This window comes from Salvia splendens, chromosome 20, assembly GCF_004379255.2.
Source record: "Salvia splendens isolate huo1 chromosome 20, SspV2, whole genome shotgun sequence".
NCBI classification, from domain to species: Eukaryota; Viridiplantae; Streptophyta; class Magnoliopsida; order Lamiales; family Lamiaceae; genus Salvia; species Salvia splendens.
In genome coordinates this window covers 24,134,497-24,156,528 of record NC_056051.1, presented here as the reverse complement: position 1 = coordinate 24,156,528, position 22,032 = coordinate 24,134,497, and the positions used below count along the sequence as shown (strand labels likewise).

General features: G+C 35.4%; 4 protein-coding genes across 8 annotated transcripts; 2 read left to right on the top strand and 2 right to left on the bottom strand.

The window, feature by feature from the left end:
• Nucleotides 1-1,630: 1,630 nt before the first annotated feature.
• LOC121783070 lies at nucleotides 1,631-4,521 on the bottom strand. Of its 3 annotated transcripts, none has more exons than XM_042181120.1 (6): nucleotides 4,368-4,521; nucleotides 3,631-3,929; nucleotides 2,655-2,860; nucleotides 2,367-2,465; nucleotides 2,106-2,179; nucleotides 1,631-2,031 (listed from the first exon to the last, which is right to left on the bottom strand). In XM_042181120.1, the coding sequence occupies exons 2-6, from the start codon at nucleotides 3,908-3,910 to the stop codon at nucleotides 1,806-1,808; spliced, it is 885 nt and encodes a 294-aa protein (XP_042037054.1). In that variant the 5' UTR covers nucleotides 3,911-3,929; nucleotides 4,368-4,521; the 3' UTR covers nucleotides 1,631-1,805. The 3 variants fall into 3 exon arrangements, with proteins under 3 accessions (XP_042037054.1, XP_042037055.1, XP_042037052.1); XM_042181121.1 differs by lacking the exon at nucleotides 4,368-4,521 and adding an exon at nucleotides 4,119-4,350; XM_042181118.1 differs by lacking the exon at nucleotides 4,368-4,521 and having other exon boundaries at nucleotides 3,631-4,350.
• Nucleotides 4,522-9,167: 4,646 nt separating this feature from the next.
• LOC121782819 lies at nucleotides 9,168-11,670 on the top strand. Of its 3 annotated transcripts, none has more exons than XM_042180778.1 (4): nucleotides 9,168-9,452; nucleotides 9,921-10,080; nucleotides 10,409-10,618; nucleotides 11,211-11,670. In XM_042180778.1, exons 1-4 carry the CDS (start codon nucleotides 9,374-9,376, stop codon nucleotides 11,563-11,565), a joined length of 804 nt encoding a protein of 267 aa, XP_042036712.1. In that variant the 5' UTR covers nucleotides 9,168-9,373; the 3' UTR covers nucleotides 11,566-11,670. The 3 variants fall into 3 exon arrangements, with proteins under 3 accessions (XP_042036712.1, XP_042036713.1, XP_042036714.1); XM_042180779.1 differs by having other exon boundaries at nucleotides 9,169-9,452; nucleotides 11,214-11,670; XM_042180780.1 differs by lacking the exon at nucleotides 11,211-11,670 and having other exon boundaries at nucleotides 9,188-9,452; nucleotides 10,409-10,857.
• Nucleotides 11,671-11,767: 97 nt separating this feature from the next.
• On the bottom strand, nucleotides 11,768-15,046 carry LOC121782818 (molybdate-anion transporter-like). Its single transcript, XM_042180777.1, has 8 exons — nucleotides 14,768-15,046; nucleotides 14,073-14,217; nucleotides 13,821-13,989; nucleotides 13,264-13,534; nucleotides 12,731-12,996; nucleotides 12,432-12,650; nucleotides 12,157-12,259; nucleotides 11,768-12,073 (listed from the first exon to the last, which is right to left on the bottom strand). Exons 1-8 carry the CDS (start codon nucleotides 14,916-14,918, stop codon nucleotides 12,009-12,011), a joined length of 1,389 nt encoding a protein of 462 aa, XP_042036711.1. The 5' UTR covers nucleotides 14,919-15,046; the 3' UTR covers nucleotides 11,768-12,008.
• Nucleotides 15,047-17,707: 2,661 nt separating this feature from the next.
• LOC121783055 (2-hydroxyacyl-CoA lyase-like) lies at nucleotides 17,708-20,802 on the top strand. The gene is made up of 2 exons (XM_042181099.1): nucleotides 17,708-19,370; nucleotides 20,243-20,802. Exons 1-2 carry the CDS (start codon nucleotides 17,967-17,969, stop codon nucleotides 20,555-20,557), a joined length of 1,719 nt encoding a protein of 572 aa, XP_042037033.1. The 5' UTR covers nucleotides 17,708-17,966; the 3' UTR covers nucleotides 20,558-20,802.
• The last annotated feature ends 1,230 nt before the right edge of the window (nucleotides 20,803-22,032 follow it).

Below are 22,032 nucleotides of genomic sequence, written 5' to 3'. Positions count from 1 at the left end.
ATATTATACTAATTTTTTAAAAATTTTAGTTAATCAGAATATGTAGTATAAGATTTGAAAATGAAATAATAAATCACAAAGTTTTAATTTTTCTCAACTATTTCATCTTATGTATAAAATGACAGTTTTTTTTGGTGTTGCCAAATCGATTCATTAAAATTAAAATAGGAAAAGAATAATTAAATGAAATGAAAGGAAATTAAAAATACATATTTTAATGAGATGACTTCCTTTTGAACATCATTAGTATTTTGTATATGGATGTGATAAATAAGAAAAATTAAAACATCATCAATTTAAGGAGTATTTTATTTTTAAATCTTATGAGATTAATCATAGTTACTCGATTATTATTGTTTTTTACGAGTTGGAAGGCGAGAAATCCGAGCACTCATCTTATAAAAAATGTCATTATATACTTTTTATTTATTTATTTCTTTATTTATGTAAGTCTTTTTTCTTAATACTTCTGAATTGTATTTTGAAAATGAGTTTCACTTCGAATTTCCCTTCTCGTTAAATATTGGAGTCAAGGTGACACGTTACATACTGTTTTTTATTTCAATGTATAATCAAATGATATATCAACAATATAAAACAAAACATTATCTAAGATTACTCCAAAAAAAGTAGACGTGTAAAAAGAACTTGAGATAAGAAGAAGATAAATTACAGTGCACTTTATCTCATTTCGTGAAGAATGAACTTAAAAATCTTGCATTTAATTCAACTGAATCAGGTTTGTGAAATTAAAAAAATAATGGAAATATATGAAGAAATATTGAGCATGACATGTGAACAAAAGGTATAAAGTTACATCACTTGCAAGACAACTGTTCTTCACTTTGAAAAACATAATAATTAATCGACAAAGATTTACATATAGTAGTACTACCTTTTTATAATACCACCAATTTTCTTCTCTTCTTTTCTTGTTTATTCGTGTAATAAATATTCTCCTCTTTATTTTGATTGCTTCTATTCCACTCAAATTAATGTTTATCATTTTGATCCAATGGTTTTATTAATTACTACTAGTTGTATTAATCAACGACTAAATAAAGTTTGATGTTTGTTATAGCTTGAATGCTTGATAGGTTTGGCTCGTTCCTTGATATATTAAAGTCAAGTGTTAGTTTCTCATTTCTATATGACAACAATTTTGTTTGTGGATGAAGTGTGATAAATTTGATAAAATCATCACACAAGATTAACTTGTTTGAAGTAAAATTACTTTTTAATTTGACACATTGAGTTTGATATAAATAGTTGGAGATTGTCCAAATAACTGGTAGAAAATCATTACCTAAAATTAGGCTGAATAGAAGCCTTGAGTATGTGATGTACTCCCTCCGTCCCATAACAGATGTCACACTTCATTTTTGTATTCGTTTGGGAAAATTTATAATAATAAATAATTAAAGGGGGAGAACATAAAGTAAGATAGAGAGCAATGTAGATAAGATTCTTCTCCATATTTCTCTCTTACTTTACTTTATCTCCACTTTAACTATTTATTATCATTTTTCCAAAATGAATACAAAAATAAAATGTGACATCTGGGACGGGACAGGATAGAGGGAATAATATTATGTATGGATATTATGCAAAGTTGCAAACAAATGTAAAATACACCAGCAAAGTTTATGTATTTAGATGAATTAAACACGAATAAATCTACCACAAATCTAATGGATGTTTTTCTTTTCCATGTAGTGGTTTCAGATGATATTACAACATTTTAATGTAAATCTTGGTACAAACTATAATGTGAAAAAATTTGTCCAATTGTTTGAGTTTTCTGCTCAATGAAGATCGATTGATTCAAGTACCCTTCGGGCTTGATGCTGCAATGCTGTAAGTCTTTGCTCCATGTCCGGAGTTGTTCCGAGCTGAGTCAGTGCCCATATTAAAGAAGCGGATTTTTCGCCTAGGTATTGCCTTATTTCGTCGTGTATGGTCATCATCGGGGGGGTGTCCCTACCGTTGACATGCCCGATAAGTAGCAACAGAAATTCACCGCATTTCAACCTGATTGTATAACGATAGAAATCATGCAACTGAAACAAGCTGATCAACTTGGGATATTGGTGATATAAGGATACCTTAGATTTTCCTCTACTTGTGTATCTTTTATAAGAAGGGCAACTTCCTCTATGCCATTGCATTCTTCAAAATCCTGCCATGTAAATCATATGATTGGTATAAACAAGGAAAAAATGAATAGATTAGCAACACAGAAACACTCGAGGTTCAGAAACGTGCTACCAAATGTATATTACCAAAGACGATGTGAGGCAGAGAGGAAAAGATCAACTATGATTCACATTCCAATTCCAAACTTATATGAGGCAGTAAGAGATTACCATTTGATTAGAAGATGAGTCCACCATGATTGCAACCAAGGCGTCAAGGCATGCACCTTGCTCGAGTACTCCACGAGTTGACAAGATATTCATCAGGACCTACCAAACATAAATGGAAGTAGAACTCTGTATTAGCAAAAGCAACAAAAAATATAATCCATACAAGGATCAAAAGTTGTAACTAGATTGCAGAATCTTTAAAATGGCATATAAAAACTGTCAATAAGTGGCAACATGGTGACAATGACAAGGTGGCATTATCTAGAGATGGATTTCCATATAACATACAGCGATTGCCTTGTGTTTATGGGCCAAGATTGTGCTTTCACGATGAAGAAGGCAGCAACCTTCAAGAACTCGTAGTGCAATAGCCACTTCAGCATCTGTAGCCGGGCTACTTATCTTCATGGGTTCCACAGAGAAGATATGATTCAAATTAGTAACAGACTGGTCCTCAACCTCTTTAAGGCTGTGTTGAAACAGAACCGGCACCACTGTTACACGAAAACTTAACTGTCATCATATTAGTTTCCAAGAGAAAGACAGGAGCGAGTTGGGACACTTGTACATGGCATTCAGTGAAAACACTGAAGAGATACAAGATGATACCAAGTATAAAGTCCAATGAAAGTAAATGAAGGAAAGTGTTTATGACATATTGCTCCACTGGATATTAAGTTCGAGTTTGCTTAAACACATAAAACAGTGGTTGCTAGCAGTCAACGTGTAAAACATAGACCAGAGCGAAATTCATCATCAAACTCATCCTGACTACATTGCTAATCCACATAAACACAATCTACATGAGTTTGCTTCAACACACCGAACAATGTTTGCTAGCAATTAATGAGTAGAACGCAGATTTGATCATCAAATCTGATTAGTAGATTGCAAATCAACATAAACACAATCTATACGAGATTGCTTAAACACATTAAACATGCTAGAAATCAATGAGTAAAACGCAAAATTGATCATCAAACCCTGATAAGTAGATTGCAAATCCACAAACACAATCTATACGAGTTTGCTTAAATACATTGAACAATGTTTACTGGCAATTAATGAGAAGCGCAAAATTGATCATCAAAACCTAATAAGTAGATTGCAAATTCACATAAACACACATTGAACAATATTTGCTAGCAATTAATGAGTAAAACAAAAAATTGATCATCAAACCCTAATAACTACCGTGGATCGCAAATCTAAGCACAGGACAGAGCATCGATAAATTGAAGAGGTAAATCTGTTGGATAAGAACCTTGGAGTGCGGGAACGGATTGGGAGTGGCAAAAGAGATTGATGGTGTCATCGGAGTGAGCAACGGATCGGAGGAACTTGAGAATGCTGCGGAGACCGCGGATTCGGAGGAAGGAGAACTCAGATCGCGCCTCGCGCAAGCCGGTGCGGAGGGCGAGGGTGATTTCGCGATACAGCCGCTGCTTGTCCAGAGATTTCACCAGCTCCACAACCGGCGACTGCTGCTCCGCCTCCGCCTCCGCCTTCACGGTGTCGCTCCAAAACGGTTTCTTCAGGTACATCTATTTCCACACTGTTTCTCTGTCTCGGTTTGATTTTATTAATTTCAAAGGCAAATAAATAAATGGCCAGAAATTCAAATAACACAAAATTATGTCACTTTTAATCCATGAACAGATTTGCAATCTTCGATCTAATCACAATGAAAGCATAATCCAACCGAAAAAAAAGACAGGAAATGCCTAATTTTCAATAGAATAAGCTGATTACCGGTCAACTAAAACAATAGGTGAGAGTAGAAATAAATAAACAAATGTATTTTACTCTGCAATCCGATTCGATTTGTGCATGCCTATATAGACCTTTAAGAAAGTGCATGAGAGAGTAAAACTAAAAGTAGGGTTTCGAAAAGTAAATGGATTTAATTGCCTGAGCATTATAGCAAATCGTCACAGTAATTCATTAGAAAAAGGTGATTAACTATATATAATTGACAAAAAATAAAGAAATATACATTACCGGGAGAAAATGATGGAAGAAAATTAATTTTGTTGACGATGATGAAAAGTATACAAGAGTGATATTGGTCCGGCTCATCGCCAAAAAAATTATTTTGGTGTTGAACCGAAACAATATCACACCATGTCCACTTCCTCAAAAAAAAGTGGTGTTTTTAATCTCTATGGATTTATGAAATGGTGAGAGCCCCTCATATCATTATATAGGGGGGATTAAGGCTTCTATTATTTTATTAATCTTAAATCTGTGGTAATTGGTTCCTGCAAAAAAGGACCCTATCTAGTCCTAAATTTTGGATTTGGAGCATTATGGATAAATTAAACAATATTATCATCACGATTTCAAGATCTAATTAATTAAGAATCCACTGTATTTATTTATGCAAGTGGGATTTCAAATGGAAATGCCACGTGAAAATGGTACAACTAAAATAATCGAACAAATTTCTAGCTTTTTAGTACAAAATGCTGTTTTTTTTTTGTTTAGAATAATATATCAGTTGGCTTAATAAATTAAAGTTGCTCCATATATTAAAAGGTAGGGATTGATTATCTGATCATTTAGTAAATAATAGACGAATCTCATACCATTAGACGAATCACATATCACTCGATCACACCTCTTAGATAAAAAAATGTTGTTATTTTATGTGACTAAAAAGATCGAGATAAGCTAAAATTAAACAATATATATAGTTGGTCTTTGTATAATCATAAAACTATAACTTCCATTACAATGTGAAAATATCGCATTCAATGTATGAGTATTAGAAATTAAATAAAATAAAATTCGAGTCCTAGAGCTATATTCATCAACCAATAGATTTAAAATTATGATAAAATCATACTACATGTTAAATCCTCTAAATTCTGTCCCACATCGACTTGGTGAAGATCCCATCTAATCTATATAAGTGTTGATAACCCCCCCCCTTATGAGGCCTTTTAAGGGGTGAGTGGCCCATTTCTAATATGGTATCAGAGCGGGCCCAAGTCGATGATGGTTTTCTCTTTATCTCTTATCTACCTCACGAGTGGAAGACCGATGTCCTTTCCGGCCCACATCGATGATGGTTTCTCTTGCATTGCCTACCCACGTGATGGAAGACCGATGTCCTTTCCGGCCCACACGTGAGGGGGCGTGTTAAATCCTCTAAATTCTGTCCCACATCGACTTGGTGAAGATCCCATCTAATCTATATAAGTGTTGATAACCCTCCCCCTTATGAGGCCTTTTAAGGGGTGAGTGGCCCATTTCTAATACTACAAAGTTAAGAAGATCAAGATCAAAGTAGAAAACTGCATAATAGGAAATTGTTCTTCCACTAACTACAACTATTTAAAGAAAAGGTCTGAGAAAAGTGGTAGCGAGTGGATGGAAATATAGATTTGCAAAAAGGTGATTTAGAGATAATTAATTCCCTCTTAATTCAGTGGATGTCATTAATCATGTTGCTAAATCAAAATTTATCTTGTATTAATACTCCATTCAAAAATAAATAGGATATTGGTCCTTCAAATATGAACTTTGGTCAAATTTTGATATTTCCCACGAACTTTGAAATTGGCCTCAAAAACACAAACTTTATTTTGTTTGTTATTTTCCATGGCAGCCCAAATAAGATATTTTTGGAAAAAATCTTATTATGCGTGGGTAACCGTAAAATGTGTATGATATTTTAGATTACTTTTTAAGTTCGTGACAAGTAGGATAAAATGCTACATAGAAAATCACGTTGATTTAGTAATGCCAAATAGGATAAATTATGCACGGAAGTTGGTTGGTTATAGTGATTGACATGCCATGGGAAATAACAAACAAAATGTAAGTTTGTGATTTTTGAAACCAATTTCAAAGTGTGGAAAATACCAAAATTTACCAAAGTTCATGGTTTTAGATAGGGCTGTCAAAATGGATATCGGGTATCCAATACCCGATATCCAAACCCGAAAAATCGGGTAATTGTATACCCGATATCCAAACCCGAAAAATCGGGTAATTGTATACCCGATATCCGATTTTTTGGGTTTCGGGTTCGGGATCGGGTACTCAATTTTTGGATTTTCGAATATCCGGTATACCCGAATTTCTCAATTATTTTTAAATTTTATACTATATTGTTAGTTTATTTTAATTTTAAATAACAAATTACTATTATTAACTAATGAGTCCAACACGAATTCTGACTTAGTAAAATTAGAATAACCCAAGGGCCCAAAGGCCAAACCCAATTCCCAATTCGAATTCTTATTCAGTTGAAGAATGAAGTGGGCGCCGCTCCCTCTCCGCCTCCGATCACCCTCTCCCCTCTCCCTCTCGCCCCTCACCCCTCCGCCGTCCACCTCTCCCAGCGGCCAGCGACATGGCACCCTCTCTGCTACCGTCCCGCTCAACCGCCATCCATAGCCGCCGCCTTCGCTACCGCCGTCAGCTACGAGGAGTGAAGGTAACAAAAAAAAATCTAAATCACAATCGGGACTGGATACCCGAGTCGGGTATCCGAGTACCCAAAATCAAATTCGGGTCAGATATCAGATATTAGATTTTGGAAATTTCAAGATCGGATTGTCACACCCCAACCCCTTTGACATATATTATTAAAATAAATTAATCCAAGAAATTCTTAAAGCTATTAATCCACATGTCGAATAAACCACTCCTATCATATACATTCAAAAACCAACATCTATTTATATCATCGATATCTATGAGCCACAATCCAATATATATAAATTTCACCCTTAATTTCATATTACAATTATCAAACATATTCTCCAACCAATACATATAATCATAAGCATTAATAACCATAAATAATTTCACATCCATGTTCTCCGACCAATACATATAATCATAAGCATTAATAACCATAAATAATTTCACATCCATATACATATGCCTCTTTATCCAGTTTATTATTCTGTGACAAATCAAGATATTTGTCCGGAGTTTTCCAATATGCCAATATGATTTGATCTATAGGTCTCACTGTGATTTGACCGGTAGGTCCATTGTGATTGACCCGAATGTCCCAATATGATTTCAGATCCTTGTTGTACACTTTTTGAATAAAAAGGATACTATTAAAAAATATATATATTATTGCACGGGTGATACGTGCATGCAACACGCATGCACCCAATTGTATACGTGTAGTTGTATCCTTCCTTTTTCTTTATTATTACTATACATACAATTTTCCTACTTTACTATCTATTTAGAATTATTTTATTTACTAAATTCATTTGGTACTTATCTATTTGTAACATTGTATTAATTTAATAAGCACTATATTCAAAATACATATATACTTCCATGCAAAATAATACCATGCACATACACGTATTATAATTTAATTAACTATTTAGTATTTTAAGCATTATATATGCATTTCACACATTATACTTATATGCATTTCACACATTATACTATATATTTACTTTTAATAACTTCGATGAATCAAAATTATATAATATATTATGTTATGTTGAGTCGATCATAATACTAAATATCATCTCTATGATACCCACTTAATATATCGATAATACATGATCAAATATTATAATAGATCACATTTTGGGTTAGGATGTCACACGGCTATCCGATTTGGCAGGCCTAGTTTTAGAGACCAATATCCCAAAATAATACGTAAGATAAATAAAATGTATCCTGTCTCCAACAAATAACAATAATGTAATAAAAAGGTTGAATATTTATCGAATAGTTGGCAAATTGCACACCACAAATTAAATTTGAGAGAGTATATCCCGTCACAAAATTTAAACGAAATAATGAGAGGAAATTAGATTTTTTTTCAAAAGGCAAACTGATTCTAAAAGGTCAGCCATGGCCATACTTGATGAATTATAATTTTTTAATTTCAGACAGGATTATAATATTAAATCCGTTATTATTTTGTGAGATGTTACGTATAAAATGAAGTTTTAGTTTAATAAGCTTAAATATGATGATATTCATAAATTATAAATGGAAAATTATTTTTTACGGTTTTAATTTGATTCATTTTTTTCATTAAGAAAAAAATGTGTATCTTTTCTATTTAATTTGGTCAACATTAATATCGTGGAGTAATATTTTCAACTTAAAAGATACTATTAAAACTCATGCCTGTTAAGTTTTAACTAGAATGAGCTACATACATATCACCTCTTCCTTGATTTTTGTAAATAAATGGAGTATAAAACTATTTTTTTCCTTTTTTTTCTTTCTTTTAATGAATTATTAATTATGGAGTTTTGAAGGAAATAATTTAGGGTAAATCTATTTTCTACTATATCATTGAATTTAGGGTAAATCTATTTTCTACTATATCATTGATGTATGTTTCATAGTGCAACTAAAATTATGGTTCTCTATTTTGTTTATAAATAAAAGAGTAAAATTAAATGTACATAAATTGTCCTTAATTTTTAGATTTAACTGAATTTAATTAAAAATCAATTTTGTTATTTGTTATACTATTCTGTACTAAAAGGAGTGATATAGAAACTTTATGTCAAATTGTAACATGATTTCGAGCTTGATTTGAATTAATTACACATTATTTAGTAAAAAAGTAATTTTTTCTTAAATATGTAAATATTCAAGTTATTTTTTTTAATTATTGCAACATGATTAGTGTGTAATTTATTTTAAAAAATCAACTAATATTTATAAATCGATATTCAATATAAAATCTTTAAAAAGTTTGAGTATACATGTACAATTGTGTAAATTTATTACTTCTCTAGATAGAATTGCTCAGTGAAATTCTTGGTTTGACTAGATAAACAATTACTTACATTCATCTCTTTTATTTTGTGATTGGAATTTCGGTTACAAAATTTACCGATAATCCGTTGACAAGATGCCAATTTTCTTATCATATCACCATGCAACTAATTTCATTTACTCAAAATAGAGAGAGAAATCCTCTCTCGTAGATTCAATCAGACAGCACAGAATTCTCGATTCTTTTCTTCCCCAGAAGCTGGTGTGATCAAGCTATGGAGAAATTGCCAACGGATCTTCATCTCAAGATTTTCTATTTGTTGGATCCTCAAAATCTCGCAGCTGCTCAACTGGGTTAGTAAAAAAGTTGCGTTCTTGATCGTTTAAATTCGAGAATTTTGAATTATTTTGGGAATTTTTGTAGGGATCTGATTTGGGTTTCTTGAGATGAACAGTACTAATTGTATCTGACACGATTTTTGAGGAATACATTCTTTTAATTTTAGCTCGATATAAATGTATTCTGTATGTCAAGATTGTGAAATTAAGATTGGATGATAATCAAGAAGATCTAACAATTTTGATTTCTGTGTTAATCTTTTCTTGCATCAGTTCATTCAACTCTGTTTTATATTGCTAGCTAGGGTTTTGATTTGCGAAATTCTTGAGGATTATGACCGGAAAAATTTGATCTTTAGGTGTTACATTCTAGCAAAATTCTCAATTGTTGGTTGCAAACTTTTGATTTTGATGTTGAGGGTGAAGATGGGTGATTCTATCTTGTTTGAATGATGCTAAAAGATGGTTGGTTTATGATCCAAGTGTGTAGGAAATGGAGAGACTTGGCCTCAGATGAGGGGCTATGGTCTAATCTCTTTAAGGAGAGATGGGGGATAGACCGAGCCACATTTTACGCGCCTGCAGCTCCTGATTCGTGGAAAGACGTCTACGTTGTTCAAGATCGATGCGATCGTGTTGGATTGTAAGTCAAAATTGCATTATTTTTCTGTAAATTTGAGTGTTTTCTGCAGTTAAGTTATTGCAACTTTGCATAAGATATTTGCAAATTAGAACCGATAACTCTCATTTTGAAACGCCTGAATACACATCAGTGATCAGTTTTATCGGGCCAATGGGATTTTTTGTATGTTCTGGAAATGTGATTTTTGTGTAGTTAAACTGTTCAAGTAGAGATTTGTAGAGCATATATGACTATCTGTTTCTGCTTTATCAAAGGCTTCAAATGGAAAAAATCTGGGATCATTCCTAATTCAATGGTATTGGACTAAATTATAGCAATCTATATGCAGGGGGTTGAAGATAATAAGGGAAGGGGAAGATTATTATTTAGTCCATCAAGGTCGCATTGAACGGGGTCTGGGATCAAGACGAGAAGCTGATATGAGCTGCACGAGAGGCGTAGATGAAGAGGTACCAAGTGCAGGTATCTTGGACAAAATTCTCTTCTTCGTCGGGGACCTGGAAGTTGCTACTATGAATGCAAAACGCAACCGTCTCATGTAAATGATTCTCCCTCAACTTATACTCATCTAGTTTGCGTATATTTTCTTGACAAAAAGAATAATTCATTGTGCATACATATGGAGTAGGCTAATATTTTGACAAACCACATCTCTTCGTATGTATTATTCATTTCAAGTAGGAATAAAAAATAAATAAAAAATAAAAAAAAAAGTAGGAATAAGTTGATGTTAACTTACCTATGAATTGCAATACAAGTACTACTCTTTTTGTTTTATTATTATTGACATGGTATGTGGTTGAAGCCTCATTTCTTTCTATCAAACTATGTGAAATCTTTTGCAAGCCATTATATCTCTAATCTTCTTCAACTCATCTAGATTAAGTTAATTAGGCTTAGAATCAAGTTCGCATTAAGATTGTCATACACTAAATTTGCAATTACAACACGACTTCAAAACTGCTGCAATTACATTGCAGTTCTGGAATAATATCATTCCCATTTTTTGATGGGATGTAAGATGTCTTTTCTAGTAACAACCAATAATTCATCAAAGAATAATTTTTGGTATTCTGTGGTCATTAAAAAAAATTCAGAATGATACGATTTTAAAAGGTTTTTTTTTTAAGTAGGATCGACGATGGTTCCCCATCTACCCCCGAAGTGACTCAGACCCCCGGCCTAATGGTCGGAGGTGAAGCGTCTTATCACCGAGACGCACTTCGTTGTCGGGATGGGAAGGAACGAGTCAGCCAACCTTTCCCCAAGCACGGGTCCAGACCAGTTAACTGTATCAACCCAATCAAGGGTACCAAGTTAACCTATCTCCCCCAGCGCCTGGGTCCAGGCCAGGACTCAAGAACTCCCCAGGGGAAATTAATCCCCAAGTTGCGCCTCCCAGGGGTCGAACTCGTGACCTATAGGATGGCGCGGTATCCTTGCCTCCCTCCTCAACCACTTCAGCTAGGGGGTTTGGATTTTTAGGGCTTGGATTTAGGATACGATTTTAAAAGGTTGAATGTTGTGTATTTAAATCATTTTCAAAACCATGTTATATGGCATTTGGGAGTTGTGCAAAATCAAGACAAAGTTAGCAAAGCAAATCAAAATTTCAAGAGAATTGTTCTGTTACATTAGAAACAACAAAAAGAAAGGGCTGGCTGATACAAAACTGGGGCAATGTGGATTCTTAAAATCGTAGGAAAAAATAATAATATAAGAGGAAATTATGGAGAAGTGACACAAATCTAAAAATTGTAAATCTGCAATGTTCCCATTCTCTCTCTCTCCCCTTCCCACAACCATCTTTTCTTATGCAGCTTCTCTGATAGAGCAATAAATTTTTATAATAAGCTCGACTACAAACTATTGTCTGCTATTCATGGCAGAAAACAAATGATCATATCCCAGATTTAACTATGAGTCAATCAGGCATCGTTTAGTGGCTCAGCCTCGCTGGTTCTTTCCTTCATCATAGCCCAATCTTCGGTCTCTGCAGAAATTCAAACACCAAAAATGAGACAATGACACACGAATTGAGACTACAGTGAGTAGTTCCAAGCAACGGTTACTTACTTGGCTTCTCTCCGATTGCTGCTAGTCGTCGCTGCAAGATGGAGGCCACAAAGAGGAAGATGGAGCACATGCCAAACATAACCGTGATGGGGAACGCGTTCACCTGCAATAAAACAGAACTGTTAAGTTCAGCAGTAGATTAAAAAGTAATCCTTAGACTGGAGATTATATGTGCCTGAGATCTATCATGGTGCAAAATTGCTAATCTCTGTAAACATGTGCGTGCCCTATTACCAAACATGGATAGCAATTAAGGGGAAGAACTGAAGACTCACATTGTATAGAACGATACAAACAAAGATATTGAGTGGGATCCGGAAGAAGTTCATGATGGTGCTTCGAGCCTCCTCAGGTATGTATTGAGATCTCATCTTCATAATGGACGGCCAGAAAAGACCAACACATCCTTCAAAAGTGCAAAAGCCAAGAAGCTGGAGACAGCCTGCAAATGAAATGCTGCCGCCTTTCTTCTTTGGATCTGCTGGTACTAAGAACTATCATAGAGCAAGTAGAAGTTAGACATTGGCCCATCAGCAAAGATATATCAAGCATTAGAACAGAAACTTGGACATACATTTGTCAATATGGGAAGCATTAGAGAGGCAGAAGAAATGACGAATACAATCTGCATATAGCTCTCCACTTTAACTGTGTTGCGGGCCAACAAGCGAGATGCAATTGAGCTTCCCAACATTGAAGCCAGCATGAAAGTTGCAAAGATAAAGCCATGTGGAATTTCTTCATCATTGGGGCTCAAGGCAGGTGTCCAGAGGAACACAAATGTATACATTGAACCTTCAAACAGAGATTGTATGGCACCAAGCAATGCTATCTTCTCATCTGACCATGAAAAATATTTGAGTCATTTTCATGAGAATGGGCATTGAGCGAAACATAGAAGTGGCAGTGGTAAAACAGCTTCAATTCAATCAATTTTATAGAGGTTTCTAGATTGGAATATCTATTCCCTTGCATTTCTACTTTCTAGGTGGTGAAAGATGTAGATGGGACCTATAACTGGAAACCTTTTACTACAACTTGCAAAGAAAATGATATACAAATTCATACAGTTGGTGAATATATTTCAGCTAAGAAAACTATAAATACCTGAAGCAATTGCTACAGCTGCACCCTTAAATTGAGTGAGCAAGTCCTTGCTCTCTGAAGGGTCGCCATAGTTCTCACTCCATGATGATAATATTACAGCCATTCCAATAGCTAGAAATATGGCAGCAGCATCAAATGGAGATACAGGCCCCAAATTCATAGAATCAACCAAAAAATTTCCAAACAAGCCTGCTACAATAGCAACAAGACCATTGCCAAGGAATATTGCCTTGGAGAAAGTTACTGAGAGCCATTGCTGTTCAAAGCCTCTCTGAAAAACATTATAGAAAGCAATCAATACATAATACACTTGCTGTAATTAAATTTGTATCAAAAAGACCATTTGTAGATAGAAGCCATCTTGATAAAATCAAACAATGAAAATGCAAGCTCGTCACAGCAAGAACAGGGAGTATAGAACAAAGCAGCTCTAAATCTATTAGAGCTATAAGATAAGTTTATGCATGATGAGGTCAATCAAGATAACTGTGAGCTAGCAAACAAACGCACACTCATAACCAGAAATTCAGCAGGGTTATATCTAAATAACAAATTACCTTGAAGTGTTCTGCCACAAGCCACGACTCAAATGCAGAAAACAAGAGAGATGTGGCAATACCACCCAAAATACGTCCAACCATCAGAATTTTGTACTGAGGAGAATGTTTGGTAATGCAGCTCAGTATATACGTGATACAATAAGTCACACAGGCTCTCTTTCGCCCCCTACAATTTCATTGCATATGCATCAAACAGAGAATATAGATCATAATAAATCAAATTAGCACCATTTCAAAAGTCTATCTCACTGTTTATCTGCTAGAGATCCAACAATGGTTCCAAACAACATTGAAGAGCCAAATCCAGCAATAAAGAGCTGTCCAATTTCACCCTTCCCGAAACCATATGTACTGTAGAGATAGTAAACATACGGTCCCTGCAACCAGTCACCAGCTGTCTCCACATGTAAAGCACATCAGAAAGCAGCCATATCAATCAATGATCTAGCTAAATCTCATAGAAGTAGAAACGACTTTAAGTTCAATAAACATCTCCCTAACCATACTGAACTAACTCAAATTCAAGCAATCTCCAGATCCACAAGATATAACAATCAAATCTCCCTAACACAAAAATCCAATCACATTCACACAAATTAGATCCATGATCAATCGTCAGATCACACATAGATGCTTTCAATGTACAACACAGCATAAACGGATACACATAGGAATCCACATCCAAAGGCACGCGAGCGAAGAACATAACAACATTTTCGCAAACACTCTCCTCTCACTCAAATCAAGCTAGATCAAAACAAATTGCGATCAAATGCGATAGCGAAAAGGCCTAAGACTCAATCCAAATCATGCAGACTTACTCATCCAAACGCAACATCACAACATTTCGGCTCACTCAAATCGAGCTAGATCGAATCAAATTGCGACCAAGTGCGGTATCGAAAAGGCCTAAGATCCGAGATCGGGAAACAGAATCCACTTACCCATCATGAGCGAGTAGACGAGCAGGTAATTGTTTTTGAACGAATTGAAAGCTGAAGACGTATTCACCCGATCCTTGTTACTCTTGCTCAGCTCCAGCGCCGCCACCACCGCGGCCAGCCCGCCGAACACCATATAGTAGAAAATCTCCATTCTCTCTCACCTCAAACAGAAAAAAAAATCGACGAAAAATGGAAGAAGAGCGAGAAATTTTTCGAAATTTCCTCAGTGAGGTTAGATGTATATGCACATTCACACACACTAGAGTGTGCTTCTGTGTGAAAAAGTAGCTACGCGGCTTTGCCACTCTGTGACGTTTTATATCACTTTAATCTATCATCTCCATCTCTCTCGCCACGTGGATTGATCATGACCGTCGATGAGCGTCGGTAGTTTTTGGCCTGCCAATGATCGAGGAGTTAGGGCCGTCGATTTTGAGATCTGTCGATTGTGACCGTCGGATTCGATGTGTGGGGCCATTCATTTGGCGGGCTTTTTTATTCTTATCCCTTTCACGGGAGTGGAATTAATACGATTTTCAACGGAATTAATTAGGTGGGAAAATAATTAACATATGAGTGAAATATTGCGTTACGCTTTACTAAATCAGTGTATAATTTTTGTGCAATTAAAGGGAACTTCAACTTTAAAAATTTCTTCAATTTATGATCATCCATGTGCATCTTTCGACTTGTCGATTCAAATAAATATTTAATTTCTATGGCTTCGTAAACACACCGTCATCGTAGACATAATCTTTAATTCAAATAAATATTCCATTTCATATAAAGTATTTACAATAGTGATGAAATAGTTATTTAGCAACTTGTAAATAAATTGCATTGATTTTTGTGAGGAAATCATTAATATATCTGGGGATTGATGACATTTAGTTTTAGATCGTAGGTTTGGTAAATAGATGCTAATCTTTATGGTGATTTAATAAACAGAAATAATGAATTTTACTGTATAATAAAACAATTGTAATAAGTGTTGGGACCAGAATCTAAAAAAATTGTAAAATATAAGTCAAAACAGTGTTTCGATTTTTTTTTTCTATTTGAGCTACATAAAGTTTTGTGTATCTATCATTTTTCTTTTATTTATCCCGAGAAGAAAAAATACTTTTGTTAGAATTGCTGATGATTGTGAAAAATATCATAGCCTTGTTTATGGTAATTAATTACATAATATTTCAATTTTGTTATAATCATTAGGTTACATGTCACTACTATTTAAGTACATGTCAATTTTGACATATCAATTTTTGTCACGCTATAAAAAGTCAATTGATTGTAGTGGCAATTAATAATGTCCCATGAAAAATGGTATGGATTTGTGTACAGTGTCAAAAATTATAGATCTAGGAATTAATAATTCCCCCTTGATTGGTTGTAGTATTACTATTTCCTATGATAAACCGACACCACTTTATAATGTTTCCATTTTATAAAAAATTAGACCTATCCCCAAACTTATTCTGATTATGGTAATGTTATTATCAATTTTTAAGACTTATTAGAGGATTAACTATGCTTATTGTGGTTAATGACGGTCGTTTTTCCCTTAAAAGTTTGGTCATCTTGACCCGTATTCACAACATTGCAATTATTATCTCATGATTAATCATCTCCTCCACTTCTAATTTTATTTAATAAACTGATCATGGCCTAAATAGAGAAGATATCTATGTTATTTCTTTGCAAATACATGAAATTCAAATTTATCTAATAACACACGTAGAGAAGGAGGATTATTTATTAAAAGTTCGAATATAAAAAAATCTCTCCAGTCTTAACAATGTGCTTGTCAAATTTCCATTCAGCTTCAAAAAAGTAATTAAAATCATTATAAAATGTTTTTATTCATTTAACAAAAATAAATATCTTACCATGTGCGATAAAACACGAAGTCAAATGTTCAAACTTCAAATTAGATATCTATCTTTTAGTCAAAGGCCCAATAAGCAGTCAACCCCTAATAAATAAAGTATATTTTAGTTAATTAATTACTAATACTTGACCTAACTTTGAGGTTAAATAATGTGGTACAAAATATATTTAACAAAGATGCATCCAATCGATTTTTTTTGTCTAATAAAAGTTAATAGAGCCAGATACAAAAATTACCACGGTGAGCCATTAGTGATCCCAATATTTTGTTCAAGTTAATCGAGTAGTCAGATTTTGAATTTAAAACTTCAAATGAAACCACAATTTAGTTTAGTCCAATATTTGCAAGCTCAAACTTGTCTCATACTACGACTAAATCAAAATTAAATAATATTACAATATCAAACTATAGACATAAAGTAAATACTCCAAAGTAGTATTATTCATAGCTCAAGCATCACAAGATCGATTGAACCTCGGAAAGTACAACAGGTAGTTTAGGTTGTAATACCTTAATGCAACTGTAGATTGATCTCATGTTATTTGAAGTATCGACGATCCACCTCATCAATGAGTACAAGGTTTAAGTAGCCGTACTTTGTAATAAATTTGTTTGATAATTTGTCATTTTTTGCTTGAGCTGCTGATTTGATAGGAATTTTTTTTTTATCAATGGTTGTTTTCTTATAGATTCAAGAATTTTTATGCTCTCCAATGTTTTATAACTGAAATATCGAAGAGCCTAAATCGGTTACTTTATGAGAAATATACGAAATCTGGGTCTTGGATATTATTATCAGATATAAACTGTGTTTAAATTAATCTGGGCCGAGAATTCCTCCAATATGTGGGTCGAATATCTTCAATTATGATGGGCTAATAATTTAATTATATTTTAAAATTTGATTCGATAAAAAATTAGATATTTATTAACAGACAAATGGAATAATGATTTGATAATTTTGATTCATGGACTTGAATTATGCATATTTACACTTTATATTACATTATTTTTTAAGGGATATTAGTCCATTTTAAGTCAGCATTTTCTCAGAGCCCATTTTACTAAAGATATTTTATCAAACCAAAAGGTTAGACAAATGAAATCAACATTGAATTCGAAATTCTTCTCCAAATTCTTCAAAATATTTGATGAAATCAGCTGTAGAGAAATTGAATCAACGAAAAACGTCACCAATTTTTCAATTGCCTTGATGTGCAAGAATCAAAATTGAATCTTGCTGCACCTACAATTATTTTTAAATTCGTAATTTCATTTCATCCCAAATTCTCACTTCATCACACTCTAATGGCGGAAGCTGACATCAAAAAGATGATCGACGGCAACGCGCTGGTGTCGATGTGCCTGTCACGCGCCGGCATCGACAGGATGTTCGGCGTCGTCGGAATCCCCGTTACCTCCCTCGCCAACCGCGCAGTCGCCCTCGGCGTCCGCTTCATCGCCTTCCACAACGAGCAGTCCGCGGGCTACGCCGCCTCCGCCTACGGCTACCTCACCGGCCGCCCCGGCGTCCTCCTCACCGTCTCCGGCCCCGGCTGCGTCCACGGCCTCGCCGGCCTCTCCAACGCCTCCGCCAACGCCTGGCCGATGATCCTCATCTCCGGCTCCTCCGATCAGAGCCTCGCCGGCCGCGGCGATTTCCAGGAGCTCGATCAAATCGCCGCCGTCAAACCATTCGCCAAATTCTCCGCTAAGGCCACCGATATCACCGAAATCCCCAAATCCGTCTTCAGCGCCGTCGATTGGGCCGTCGCCGGCCGCCCAGGGGGCACGTATCTGGACCTCCCCACCGATGTGCTTCACCAGAGTGTTGATGAGTCCGAGGCGGAGAGATTGATCGCAAAAGCCCTAAATTCTCGAGATAAATCTCTAATCGAAAACCCTAGAATCGACAATTCGAAAATTGAGAAGGCGGTGGAGCTGCTTAGGTCGGCGCAGAGGCCGTTTATCGTGTTTGGAAAGGGGGCGGCTTACGCGAAATCCGAAACTGAGCTGACGAAGCTGGTGGAGAGCACCGGAATTCCATTTCTACCGACTCCGATGGGGAAGGGGCTGATTTCCGATAAGCACGAGCTGGCGGCCACGGCAGCCAGATCACTTGCGATCGGGAAATGCGACGTGGCGTTGGTCGTTGGCGCGCGTCTCAACTGGCTGCTGCACTTCGGTCAGCCGCCTAAGTGGTCGAAAGACGTGAAATTCATCATCGTCGACGTGTGTGAGGAGGAGATTGAGCTGAGGAAGCCGTTTTTAGGGATTTTGGGTGATGCTAAAGAAGTTTTGGGATTGATTTATAAGCAAATCAAGGATGATCCCTTCTGTTTGGGGAAGACTCATCCATGGATTGAGGCTGTGAGGAGCAAGGCTAACGACAATGTTGCGAAGATGGAGGTGCAGTTGTCGAAGGTTGTGGTGCCGTTCAATTTCTTGACGCCGATGAAGATCATCAGGGATGCGATTTTGGGGGTGGGGAGTCCTGCACCTGTGGTGGTCTCGGAAGGGGCTAATACTATGGATGTGGGGCGATCTGTGCTCGTGCAGACAGAGCCAAGGACGAGGTTGGATGCTGGGACGTGGGGGACTATGGGCGTCGGCCTTGGGTACTGCATTGCTGCTGCTGTGGCTTCGCCTGATCGGTTAGTGGTGGCTGTTGAAGGCGACTCTGGATTCGGATTCAGCGCTATGGAAGTTGAGGTACATTTCATTTTCATACTACCACTTAGTGTTGAGTTCAGCTGCAAATTTCTTTATGTATTTTGAGGTAATGTATAGATATGGCTTATGTTTGAGAACTGAAGAACATAGATATTTAGTGAACTAGTTAGGTGCATTTTACTCTTCATGTGCTTAACTTGTTATAGTGATTAATTGCTTGTAGCTTTTGTTGCCTTTCTTGAATTGCAATTTCAGCATGATCTTAATCTTCTTTGAGAGTAGACTGGACTAAATGCATAAATTTGTGAAACATATATTGTTCCTATGTTTATGATTCTACGTTGCGAATTGGGGTGTCGATGGACATTAGTCGCGTATATCGTGTATGCCCTGTTCTCTAAGCCTCATTTTTGCCACCAATTTCCATGTAATTTCTTCCTAGTTTGAATCTTAGAAACAATTAGCAAAATGCTTTTTCTTTCTTTCGTTCTTCGATGTTTCTGCATTTACTCAAAGGACGAGAATTGTAGGGCATGAAGTGATTGTAAGTTGTTCATAGTACTGCTCATTGCATTCTAGCAGAGGAAAACTATTAACACATAAGATCCGGGCGTGTACGAGAATTGAATATGCTAACTAGATGTAGTATAGCTCAAACAATCAAATCTTTTCATCAGGATTCTAGCCATGAAATTTGACAAAAGGATGCTTTTAGCTCCCACGGAGAAATTTCCAGACACATTTGCATACATTTCTCGAATTTATGTGACTGTTTATGTTTTGTGGAAACGTGAAAGTTATCCGTTGTGTGTGATAGCATGGTTATCCGGTTATCATTTTTTGGCTCCAATAGTCTGAACCTTGCTTTCTCTAGAACTAATGCAGTGTACGATTTTATTTGGCATTGACAGACACTTGTTAGATATCAACTGCCCGTGGTGGTAATCGTCTTCAACAATGGTGGAGTTTATGGCGGTGACCGGAGAAACCCAGAGGAGATAACAGGGCCTTACAAGGACGATCCTGCCCCAACGTCTTTTGTTCCTGGTGCAGCATATCACATCCTCATCGAAGCATTCGGGGGAAAGGGCTATCTTGCTGGAACTCCCGATGAGCTGAAATCTGCACTTGCTGAATCCTTCTCAGCAAGGAAGCCAGCTGTCATAAACGTCACGATCGATCCGTATGCCGGCGCGGAGAGTGGGAGGATGCAGCACATGAACTGAGGTTAATCAATTGGTTCCACTTATCAAGAAGGTCTTCTACTTGTAGTTTTGAATGGTTACTATAGTTGCTCTTTTTTAAGGTAACCTATTTCTTTTCGAGCCTTTTTACAACGACAATATTTTGGTTTAGAAATATAAATTTGAATAAGAGAATTGGTTTCATTGGAAAGAAATTGTATACTAGAATACTACTATATCTCTTATTGTAATTTTGTGAGTTCTTTATAAAATTGCATTACAAAATACCTAACGCAATCTATTTAGATTATGACAACGGTGTTGCACGTTGTCTTGTATATGGATACATTATCTAGATTTTTGTTGATGTGGTAATAATCGAGAAATAAGAAAAGAAAATATTACTGAAATCTATAAATTAGGCCAAATTCAAAACCAAAACCAACATTTATGATGTGGGCAAAATAATCTCATTGGAATTTCAAATTCCTAAATTTTGTGAGAAGAAAATCATCTTGTTCATCATCCATACTAGTAAGATTTTTTTAATAAAACTTAAGACATGCAAATGATCAATAATTTTTTTTGTTTTTATTTATATTGATTTCTTTCTGTTCTTGATTGTGTTGAGTACGATAATAAAAAAAGCCTGTAGTCCTTAATTGCAAAATCATTTTTTAATGTTAATCGACATTTGTTGCTATGTTAGACACATCTTCAAATAATGCCTTGTGAACATTTGTTAGGTTTTGTGTCATATGCTTTGGTCATTTTTTTGTTGAACACTGATTTGGTTTTCGTTTCATATGTTAGTTGTACATTTGTGTTGGTTTTTGATTCTTATGTTAATTCTTTTCTCTTGAACATTTTACTTGGTTTTGGTCATATGTTTTGCTCTTTCTTGAGCATTGATTTTGTTTTGATTTGGTTTTGCTCTTTGGACATTATGTGTTACGAACATTTAATTTTAATTTGGTTAGGTTGAATAACACTGGTTTGGTTTTTAATTCTTGGCAATGGCCTCTACAACTTCGTTAAGACTTGGCTCTTGGTAGGGAGGACATCAACACCGTGGTCGGGCAGGTAGGGTGCGGTATTGTGAGCTCGATGGAGACATCAATGTGTTTTCTATGTACTACATCCGTCTCATTTGCTCTCTTTTTTTCGATTCCGAGATTTAAGAATATGGTGTTTATTTAGAAGAGAATAAAATAGGAGATATACTATATAATAAGACAGATTAAATATTTTGTTTTTATGAAAATATAGCCCATAATGTGAGACAATTTTATATGGAATACGAATCAAATAGTGTGGGGTGGAGAGAGCAACACTTATTTCAACTTAATAATCACATCATTGTATTGTGTTGCTAATCTCATAAAGGTTTGAAGGTTTTTTTTTAATCAATTTCAATGAGAGGATTCTTTTTGTTTTTGTATACCTAAATTTCCAAATAAATAATGAATTCATGACCCATTTTCAAACTATATTTTATATCACTAATGTAAAATTTT

Bases quoted from the DNA above. Each gene is read 5' to 3' on its own strand.
- LOC121783070 (XM_042181120.1), bottom strand. From the start codon at position 3,910: ATGTACCTGAAGAAACCGTTTTGGAGCGACACCGTGAAGGCGGAGGCG. The intron at 2,861-3,630 runs GTTCTTATCCAA...TTCGTGTAACAG, and splicing joins ATCCGTTCCCGCACTCCAAG to TGGTGCCGGTTCTGTTTCAA. The intron at 2,466-2,654 runs GTATGTTATATG...TATGTTTGGTAG, and splicing joins ATAAACACAAGGCAATCGCT to GTCCTGATGAATATCTTGTC.
- LOC121783055 (XM_042181099.1), top strand. From the start codon at position 17,967: ATGGCGGAAGCTGACATCAAAAAGATGATCGACGGCAACGCGCTGGTG. The intron at 19,371-20,242 runs GTACATTTCATT...TGGCATTGACAG, and splicing joins TCAGCGCTATGGAAGTTGAG to ACACTTGTTAGATATCAACT.
- LOC121782819 (XM_042180778.1), top strand. From the start codon at position 9,374: ATGGAGAAATTGCCAACGGATCTTCATCTCAAGATTTTCTATTTGTTG. The intron at 9,453-9,920 runs GTTAGTAAAAAA...TTATGATCCAAG, and splicing joins TCTCGCAGCTGCTCAACTGG to TGTGTAGGAAATGGAGAGAC. The intron at 10,619-11,210 runs GTAAATGATTCT...TTTTTTTTTAAG, and splicing joins GCAAAACGCAACCGTCTCAT to TAGGATCGACGATGGTTCCC.
- LOC121782818 (XM_042180777.1), bottom strand. From the start codon at position 14,918: ATGGAGATTTTCTACTATATGGTGTTCGGCGGGCTGGCCGCGGTGGTG. The intron at 13,990-14,072 runs GTGAGATAGACT...ATGAAATTGTAG, and splicing joins GGATCTCTAGCAGATAAACA to GGGGCGAAAGAGAGCCTGTG. The intron at 12,260-12,431 runs GTGAGTCTTCAG...GTTTTATTGCAG, and splicing joins TTTGTATCGTTCTATACAAT to GTGAACGCGTTCCCCATCAC.